This window comes from Tetrao urogallus (genome assembly GCF_951394365.1).
Source record: "Tetrao urogallus genome assembly, chromosome: 9".
NCBI lineage: Eukaryota > Metazoa > Chordata > Aves > Galliformes > Phasianidae > Tetrao > Tetrao urogallus.
In genome coordinates, this window is record NC_136822.1 from 1,298,082 (window position 1) to 1,308,726 (window position 10,645).

The following is a 10,645-nucleotide window of genomic DNA, read 5'->3' on the forward strand; positions in this document are numbered from 1 at the left end:
GCGGCCTAAGCTGGGTTCGCGGCTGACTTTTCCTGTCAGCCAGCTAGCGAGAGGGCGACTGGAATCCGTGGTTGGACGTTCCGTGCTGTGTTCTGTGTGAGGGAGCGGCGGGGAGCGGCCCCGCACCTCTGCCGTGTTTGCCCTTGTGCTCCATGGAGGGCGTTCTTACCTTTAGGCTCCAGCCACCAACAAACTTCTCTCGAGGTTGATGATACGAAACCCTGACTTATCTGTGTTTAATGGCCACTTCCCGTGCTGGTCACACGGAGCTGGCTTCACAAGCAGATACTGCACAGCTGCTGCTTATCTGCCACAGCTCCCCGCTGGCTCTGGGAACACTCTGTAAGACATGGTGTGGGCTCACTGTAACACTGCATTGGACTCTCAAGTCAGTGCTTGCATTTAAAAAGGATCAGACAAGAATGTCAAACCGTTTTTGCACCTCCTGCTTCGGTGCTGACAGAATGCTCTGTGTTACTCATTGCCCTCTATCTGGAGCAGAATTTTGGGGCACTGAAATTCTGTGTTGAGAAAATGCAGTCCGTGCCTCTGAGATTACACACGGGGTGCAGTACAGCTGGAGGCCTCTTTGGTGCTGGAGCCCACGCTAAGTGTGAGATGGCCTGCAATGTGAGACTTGGGTTGTCAGGCCCTCTGTGATCTTCAGTTTGTCAAGAGACAGCTTTTCTTCATTTCTTCCTCCTTTTCTGTCTAAGTTGTGTCTGATTATGCTGTTGTGTAACAGAGTAGGTTTAAAGGCAGCGTCAAACGTTCTGTAGTCTAATCTAGCTCTTGCAACTGAACGGAAGTTTGTGCAAGTGCTTTATGGGCTCTTACACTACTAAAAGGCCTCTGTAGATTCACAGGGATTTCACCTGGAAGATGTGGAAGCACCAGCAGAGTGCTTCCATTCCTGGGAAAAGGATGTGCAAGAAGAGAGATTCCTTCTGAGGGAAATGCAGGGGAGCACTTATTGGAGCAGCAAAAGGAAGAGGCTCAGGGCCTTTGTCTACATGGAGGAATAAATTGGCCCCAGTTTCAGAAACCCCCCTTCTGTAGCCCAGTGACAGCAGGATGCTCTGAGCAGGACCAGGATTCCAGCAGGACAGGAGTTTCATGCTCCTTTTCATCGGGCTGTCAGCTGAATGTTTGTTTTCCCAGCAAGCTGATACAAAAAACAATACTAAAATGTTTGCATTGGAGTTTCAACCTCAGCTACCGGTGATTCTCACTATTACACAGCAGCCTGTGCTGCACACAGCATTCCTTCAGTATGAAATCCTGCCGGCCATTGCCTTTAGTTGTATGCTACAGTCTTTGCCTAGCAAGAGTGATACTTTGTCCTTAAATTCAGGGCTTTCAGCAAACAATGTAAACTCCTCAGCAAAACTGACATTCTCTTGGGAAAGTTTTTGCTCCTAGATAAGGACATCTGGAGCCTAAAAAGCACAGAGTCAACACTGCACCAGCTCAGAGGAGGTAAATTGTACCCTGCCAGGTCTGATAATAGGTGCTGTAACAAGGTTGAAATGCCTATAAAAAACATAGTCAGCAGCCATATTTTTTGTAAGTTTCTGACTTCAAACACATCCCTTACCTGGAAGGAGTTCCTGTGGCTGTCGAACCTCATGCTGCTACAAGAGCAATGTTACAGGGCAGGTTTAAGCATCTGCCTCTCCTTTTGGCTTTAGGCCCCTCTAGTAATTTCCAGAAAATGCCAGGGCCTAAGAGTGCTTCTGTCCTTGCTGTTCTAGTTCTGTCCAGATAGTTGTGTTTCCCTTAGTTCCCCCTAGAACACCACTATGCTAAAAAGTAAAGCTTTTCCTCCAGTATATTTGATGTTTGGTCTGCTTCCTTTGGCTTGCTCGCACACTGGAGGACAGTGGCAGAATGCTGAATGTCAGGTGTGATAGCTTGGATTTCATGTGGATCTTTCCCAGGCCATTTCGAGCTTTATTTAAAGACTGAGCAGAAATGAAAATGTCACTTTATGGGCTTAACTTTTACTTATTTAAATTCATCTTGGAGAGAGCTGGTAACAATTTGGAAGGCATACAAGTCATAAAAACAGCTTTCTCCTTCCTGTTCAAGGTTAAACTCTTTCAGCTTTTGTTTTGGCTGGACTTTGAGTCAGTGAATGAAAAACAAAAATTAGAAGGGGAAGTACAGAAAAAGGGAGGGAGAGTGTTTGGTAACAGGAGACTGCAGGATAAAAGGAGCACATGTATGTCAAGGAAACAATCTGTAAAGGAACTGGTGGTGAGTCAGGGTTGCAGGCCTGACTCTTCCCTATTCTGCGTTGTTTGTTTGTAAACTTGTGCTTTTCCCACTTTAACTGATGTGTCTCTGACAGTCACGTCAGATTGAACGTTCGTTCCACTTGCTAGGATCTAGAACACTAATTCGGCCTTAGTGAGGATCTTCAGTTGAGATCTGTCTTCTCTGCCTGCAGTACCAGTGGAGTGCAGAGCGGTTTCTAACTGGACATGCCTCTTTCTAATGTACTGCTGTGAAATACTGATGACTGCTTCCTCTCCTTCCTCTTCTGTCCACCAGATTAAGCAACAATGGCGTTTGTGAAGAGTGGCTGGCTGCTTCGTCAAAGTAAGTCATGGGGCTCTCCCCTTTTTCTCCCTGCTGTGTCTGACTCCTTCAGACAACACTGCAGCAGCTCAGCCATTCCCAGGTGTTATTTCTCAAACAGATCTCTATGTCTGCGAGTTGTTGTCCTTGTTTTTTGACTATAGGACACTTCACAAAGGGACCTATCATGGCAGCATTTCCATGTTACCTTTGGGTGTACTAGTGGGAAACTGTGTGTATCACAGCTCAGGTGTCTGACTGCCCTGCTTCAGATGCTGTTCTGTAATTAGTGTTACATAAGTGGAGACTTGGAAACTTTGCCTGACACCTTACATTATTGTCTTCAGTTAGTCATGCCTTCTGCTTGTTCTTGCAGTGGGATAGAATTAAAGCACCAGGTTATGCCCTTAAAATACACTCAGTTGCAACTTGGAGTAATAGATGAAATACAGAACCCAATTCTATAATGTTCTAAAGCAGGAATGTGGTAGGACAAGATTTTGCCTGGAGGCTGAGAGTGCCTTTGTCCTCTGGGGCAATTGGGAGGGATATTGGAGGGATATTTTGGTTTTATTAACTTCAAGACACAAATACTTTCTAATATATGCCTTCAAAAGCGACTGTTTGATTTTAAAGGCACTATTTTGCGGCGCTGGAAGAAGAACTGGTTTGACCTGTGGTCTGATGGCCGTTTGATATTCTATGACGATCAGAATCGCCATGATATAGAAGATAAAATCCACATGAGAATCCATTGCATCAACCTCAGAGTGGGGAATGAATGTCGAGGTAACACTGAGACCTTTGGAATTTGTGTACTGAGAGATTCAGAACATCAGTGCCTGCCCAGCACACCAATTACAGCACTACTTGTGCAGAAGTAAACATGCCTACAAGGTGTGCAGCTTTATTGTTCTAAAAGGAAAAAAAAACCACAAGAACTCTCCAACTATGATATAATTGCCTGACATGTGTTTGTGGGGTGATATCACCACGTGATAGGTTAGGTTAGTGCTCAGTTCTTCCTTTTACAACTCAATGAGGACAGTGTACCTTACAGCGTACCTGCGGGTGGCAGGTTTGCGTGAGAGACCAGGATGTTTGCAGTAGGCTTGTGTGTTTGATCATAGAGCATTACTGGTGAAATTACAGTGCTGACTGGAGGGAGAGTTGGGATGCAAAATGGGAAACCTTAGCAGATTTTTCTCAAGCGTTACAAAGTTCACCTCTGGCATTTATCAGTACTCCCCTTGATGTGCATCAGTAAAGGACAGAAGTACTCCCCAAGTACTTACAGCTAGGTACAGATTGGTTCTGCTGTAAGACACTTGCATGTATTAAGAGTGATGTTCAGAGCTAGTTACCTTCAGGACATATTCTAAAGAGAGCAGGTTACATCCTAGTTTAAGCTGTTTTGATGTCATGGAAAGCAGCTACAATTGGCCACAGTTTATTTTGTCCAGAGTTTTGCATAAGCTATCGCCCTTCTTGTAAACAGGATCGTGAAGTTCTGGTTATAGATTCTTCTTATCTCCTTTTTTTTTCCCCAACTCAGATTTCCAGCCTCCGGAGGGAAAGCAGAGAGACTGTTTACTGCAGATTGTTTGTCGGGATGGTAAGACCATCAACCTCTGTGCAGAAAGTGCAGATGACTGTTTGTAAGTCTGCCAAATAATATCATTTTTGCTACTTTTTCCTCTATTATCTTTTTTTTCCCTCCCCTTACTTACCATCCTTCCTTTAGATTTTCAGAGACATATTTCAAGAAAATTCTCAAGCAGGATTTCAGTTACAAAAAAGATAGCTCTTCCATGAGCTGTCTAACTCACATAGATGCAGTTCTTGCAAACTGCCTGCAAGTTTATTCACTGGAAGCACTGGAGGCTGAGAGAAGTAGAAGCATCTTAGTAATACAGCTAATGCAGAATATTCTGAATAGATTCTATTTTCACTTCTCTCCTCTTAAAGTAGCCCATGACCCTCTGTAGCCCAAGGACGTCTCAGTCATTAAAAAGAATTGTACTCCAGTGCTGTGACCTTGGCTGTGTTTAGTTGGATAACATCTACCAGCAGTGTTTGCCAAGTACGCGTGGTTATAGGGCACACTGTCAGCCATACAGCATGGGAGTGTCTGCATGAAGTGTCTGTGCCTTCTGTTCAAGCTGCTGTGCTCTCCAGTCAGCAGATGCAACTCTTCAGGAAGGGGATACAACTTCTCTGGTGCATCTCTTCCCATTATTTTGTCCCAAGCATAGTTGCATATCACTTGCCTGTTGGGCTCGCAGTGAAGGCCTTCAGATGTGTTCCTTGTCACGGTCCTTTTCTTGTTCCTTCTCACTCCATCTAAGCTCTGCTAAGGAAATAATTATTTTTCAATCTTGGTGCAACTTTTGGTGCATTCATTTTACTGTATCATTAGGCTTTGACACATGGAGTATCTGAAACTCTGCTCCTGCATTACCTCGAATTCCTAACATAGTTTTCTTCATAGTACTAAGAAGAAAAAGTGCCATTAATTTTTATCTGTGTTCCACTAAACATTTTTTATTTTTTTGACAGGGCATGGAAAATTGCTCTTCAGGATGCCAGAAGAAACACAGTAAGTGTTTTACATAGACTTTACACCAAAAACCTCTACTAGAGGGCTATGAACATGATTAAAGCTTATAGTCTGGGAGAGGAGTGATCTCTGCATCACCAGCATGTCATCCATGCAGCCAAAGCCAGGCAAATACAGACTGGATGGAAGTGAGTGATTCCTGAGAGTGATTTCTCTGAGTGGGAATGAATGTTTGGGAGGCTGGTCTGTAAAGGAAGTGTGCACTGAGGCTTTATGCAAATCTGTAACCATCAAAAATGGTTCTTTTCCTTCTATTTGTGGTATGCCAAGTGCTAAAGGAAGCTTACTGTCAGTATGCTACACTTTTGACCTAAAAAGGAAGGTGTTTTTAATATAGTTCCATTACACTGCAGGATAACTCTTGGCAGAGGACAAGAGGTGCCTGGAAGGAAGTGTAGGTATGCCCAGGAGTACCTTACCTCTGCGTCAGCATGCTAGCTGTGTTTAGTAAAGAGGTCAGAAACCAGAAGGATTTCTCTGTGAGTCATAGAGTTCACCAGAAATGGTATCTTCTGGGAGTTGTGAATATCTTCTTCCTCCAGAATGCCTTCCAGAATGCTTTTTAGCACTGTCTGTCCTTAGATGACTAGACTGAATCAGCCTGAGATGTTTCAGTGGGAAAATGCTGTGTTTTGAAGAAGCTTGTTTCAGTCTTTGATGGGTCACATTAACATTGCCTCTTCACTGACACATCTGTCATATGATATAATTAAGATGCCCAAAGCAAACACTTGTCATTGCAAAACTATTCTGGACTCAATTGCCTGAGTGCAGTTACACTCATTTTGTTAAATGAGAAGTTAAGGAACTTTCCTCATGCAGAGGACACAGTACTCATAATCTGTCTGCTCTAGTTTCAGTGGATTTATCTTGTTATATGTGAGACAGTGACTCCTGGTTTCAGGAGCTTTTGTTTTTCATGTCCCCGATGCGATGCCAGGTGGTGTTCAAAACCTGCCAGTGCCTCAGCTTCTTCAGCCAAGGCAGACCCCTGCCATTGAAAGTAGGGCAGATAGCTGTCTGCACAAGATATGTATGAAATTAGTACTTTCCAGAGCTGTTACAGCTCTCCACCTGGACTTGAACTTGGCCAGGGAATTGGATTTGAGTCCATCTGCAGGTGTGTGATACAGCTTTCAAAAACACAGAGCCTCCAGCAGTGCCTCACAACTTCACTGGAATGACCAGATGATCTTCCTAGCTTTGAGAACCGTGTCACTTAAAGACATCTGCAGACTTAAGTCACATGCCTCTATAGAGTTTCCTGCAGCAAACCAGAATACATTTACTGCTGAGATGTGAGCACTCACAGAGCTTCATCTCAGGCAGTGGAAATACCCACCTCTTCATACAGTGCTTTCAACAGTGCATTTCAAACAATTCTCAGAATTTTTATCACAAGTTTCCTTTAGGATACGTCCATAATACACCATCAAAAGTCTTTCTGTCGTCCAGTTAGAAGAGCTGATAGGAACACTGTTGAGCTATTAAAGCATATATTTGTACACTCAAAAACCAGAGCTGTTTCTTTCTTGGGATAAGTCACAGGGAGCATCACTGTAAACTTCTGGTATCAGGTGCAAGAACACATCTTTACATAATCATCTATAGAGAGCTCCTTGAAGATGGATTCAGGTAAATTATCACCTTTGTTTCGAGGCTGCCTTCAAAAAGGGCCAAAATTACATGTAGCATTGGAAAGGTAAATTCTTAAAAAACAGCCCTCAAACCTCTGGATTTAAACCCATATATCTGCTTTTTTTTTTTCTTCATTCTCCTCATGGCCAGAAGGTGACAGGTAGCTAAGAAGTTGTGCTAAAATGTGCAGGTGGTGCTGTTGGCTGCCACATTTGTTTCTTTTATCTGCTCTTGTTGACACCATTACACTAGGGTGCCAGGAAGCAGCAAGCTTGATTGTGAACACTTGTTTGTAATTTGAAAACTAACAGTGAACATGATGGTAACTTCTAAAACTGAGATGATGAAAAGAGGGAAGGAATCAGTGTGCTTGTGTGCACATATATGGATAGGAGATACAGGCTTGCTTTGTACACACACACACACACAAGTAAGAAATTGTGTGGCTCCCGACAGTGATGATGATGCATTTGTGGCCTCTCAGTCTGTCTGCTCTCCGAGTAGTTTCTTGCTGTGTGTCTTTACGAGGCACTCTCTGCTTTCTTAACATGCAGCAGATCTCTGCAGTTACTTTGGGGGTCATTAAGTTTTAATCTCCTTCCTCCTCAAATTGTCTGTCTGCACAAAAAGGTGTTGACTGCTATCTTTCCATGGCATTCAGGGCTACGTGGGATCTGATGTGATGTATGATGAGACAGCAATTTCCTCAGCCCCTCCTCCCTATACAGCTTATGCTACCCCATCACCTGAGGTAAGAACTGCACTTGGGCAGCTTTAAAATAAGTGAGGTAGCAGAAGCAAGCATCCTTCAAGCACCCCAAAGTGCTGTGCTGTGCTTCACAGACACATCCAGCTTTAAGGTTTGTGCAGATGGGAATGAGGCACTAACAGGACATCCTCACTCCTACTTGAGTGGATCTCCCTGGAAAGGGATAGGGCAGATTTGGCTAGGAGATCTGTTAAGGGGTGGGTGCTCCATGAACTTAGAAAATAAAGCTTCTTAAAGAGAGGGAAGGAGTCGTTTGGTTGATCTTGAAAAATCTTGGTCATGCAGCCCATTGTGTGAGCACTGAAAGGGTGTAAAAATCAGGAGTTTTAAAAATAGAACTTAATGACTGGAGCTGTCACTTTGAACACATACAAGTTCTGTGGTACACAGGATGTCATAGCAACAAAGTGACTCTAGCTCCTGGGTGCACAGTTGTTCTGCACTGGAGGAGGAACAGAATGAGGGCTGAAGCAGTATGCATTGCTGATTTCTGGATGTTCTGACTTGTGCAGTGATGTACAAAGGTGCAGTTTGGGATGGTACTGTTTGTTGCACCACTTGTGCTCTGCTGCAGCCCCTTACTGCTTAGAACTAGATGTGATTACTGAGAGCTGTATTAGGGCTAGCATTGGGCTGTGGCTTGGCCTAACAAGCCAGGCCCTGCCTCTAATGCTCACCACCCAGGAAGGATGGGAAGTGATTCCTGCTTAGGAGCATTTCTTTTTCAAGTGTTTGTTCTGAATCCTTTCCAGGATTCTAAGTCAGTGCAGACTGGATATTTCAATGAACATCGAACTGCGTTAGAAATGAGGGAGAATTGAGAACAAAGTGCAGAATTGGAAACATGGCAAAGAATACTTTTGTAACGGACATGTTTTTTAACTTCACCAGGTCTATGGCTATGGCTATGGTCAGTACCATGGTGCATATCCCACTGTGGGTCCTCACGTCTTCTATGCCTCCACTGGACAAGCCTACCAGTATCCATACCACGGTAATCACTACCAACCATATTCTCCATGGTGGAGAAACCTGAGTAATTGACACTGGGGGTTGGGTTCAGATACCACGTTTTCAAGTTCCTTTACCATCTGCTGCTCCTGCACAACAGTGATGGAAAGAAACCTGACTTCTAACTGGAACCAAAGCCCCCTCACCCTTTCACAACAAATTGAGCTCAGTCAAATTTGTATTAAGTGTTCTAATGCCCCAGCTGTGATTCCAATATATGTAAATTGCTTTACAAACTCTTTTCAAAGCACACAGAACTCTTTAACTGCAATAGTCAGCACATTTTGTAAGGAAACATAAGAAAGTTAGAGCAAAATTAACTTAGTACTCTATTGGGTGAGATGGAAATTTTGATTCATCTTATTTCAGCAGTGGGCTTAATTTTTACCAACACTCATCTCCAGCTATGACCTCAGAATTAAATGAGGACGTTCCAAAGGTAGCTTTGTTCTCAAGGCATTTTCTGTTTGCTGGGGTTGCTGTAAATGAGTATATTTATATTTAGCCTTGCAGTCTTCTATAGCTCTCAATCTCAATAAAAGAGAAAGAGACAAAGGTTTACGGTATGCTGTTAGCTTAGTTACCTCAATTTAGGTTTATCTTTGCATATTGAACCCGTTCTACAGAATCAGAGGCTTAGTCTAGCATGGATAATTACTAAGTCTGTATGCTCTGGCTCTTTTTTTTTTTCTTTTCACTTTTGAGGGGGATTTTTTAACCATTTGACAGGTTACTTCATTTGCCTTTTCCATTTTTTTTTTGTGACAAGAGAGGTGCACCAGCTGAAAGATTCTACAGCTTTCCTCATCGAAGTTAGTGAAGACCTAAGGAACAGATCACACAAACACACAGAGTTCTGCAGCATTTGCACAACTCTGTTGCAGAGCAGGGGTTAATTGCTGGTTTTTAATAGTCTTAGGTTAGTTCTTCACTGCTGGGCCAGTCTTCATCTGAAAAGGCATGTGGCAGCTGTCACCGTGCCACAGATCAGTGCCTGATGCAAAGGCTGAAGTATTAAGGAGCAATTAGAGCAAATAACTGATACACATTTTCTGGCAAACCACTGGCTTAAAAGCTACTGAAGGACTTCACTATTTGTGTTAATTTCAAAGTTGGCTAAATTTTTAGACCCATGTCTTACATTAAGCCACCAATCCTGACGGAATGATGCAAGTCATTCATAGATTCTTTGCAAATACAGATGCAGACTGTGTTCAGCTTTACATTTGTTATGAGCTTTTCTCTGGGATGTTAACTTTTTATAAGGCTAGGAGTCTTGCTGGCTTCCTGTAATTTTTCTGTAATTATGGAGGCTGAACCCAAAACAGGGATGTTTCTGTGATTTTGTGATTCTGTGCATTCCACCTTTCTAGCTGACATCATCATAGCGTTCAACAGAAGGAAGAGAGGGAAGGAATGGACATGTTTTGAAATCCAAATGCATGGTATTATGATCTACATTCCTTCTGCCCTCCTTCTAATAATCTCTTACTGCCTAGGACCATATGGCCAACCCCCTGCAAACCACATCATCATTCGAGAGCGTTACCGTGACAGTGATGGAGATCTTGCACTGGGCATGCTTGCTGGAGCAGCGACTGGAATGGCTCTGGGATCATTATTCTGGGTCTTCTAGACTTCTCATTCCTTATCTTTGTAGTTCCAAAACCTTTATTGTGTGCAATAATATACTGGCAATGTTGTTTACTGTTAAACTTTCAAAAATGCAATAGTTATTTTCTAGTAGTGACATCTTAATAACTGATTCTTAACTGTCCAAAGGAGAGTTTAAAGGCACCAGTTGGTTGGAAAAGGCATGTGCTGCTCTTCGATCTTTTCTGAGACAGTAGGTTCTGTAGGGGTGAGGATCAATGTGAGCACCAGTGTAACATGGTCAGAGTCAGCAGTAACCTTGTGAACATACTGCTAACATAAACACCAGTGGAAAGAAAGGCGTTGGGTTTTTTGGGGAGGTCTAAAATCCAGTTCAAATAGAAGGTTTATAGAAGACCTGAGTTAGCATA

General features: G+C 43.2%; 1 protein-coding gene across 1 annotated transcript; it reads left to right on the plus strand.

Moving 5' to 3' along the window:
• Positions 1–2,567: 2,567 nt before the first annotated feature.
• PLEKHB2 (pleckstrin homology domain containing B2) lies at positions 2,568–10,257 on the plus strand (the record flags this gene model as incomplete). The annotated part of the gene is made up of 7 exons (XM_079539718.1): positions 2,568–2,604; positions 3,220–3,372; positions 4,139–4,241; positions 5,143–5,182; positions 7,503–7,592; positions 8,502–8,604; positions 10,121–10,257. 7 exons carry the CDS (start codon positions 2,568–2,570, stop codon positions 10,255–10,257), a joined length of 663 nt encoding a protein of 220 aa, XP_079395844.1.
• Positions 10,258–10,645: the final 388 nt, after the last annotated feature.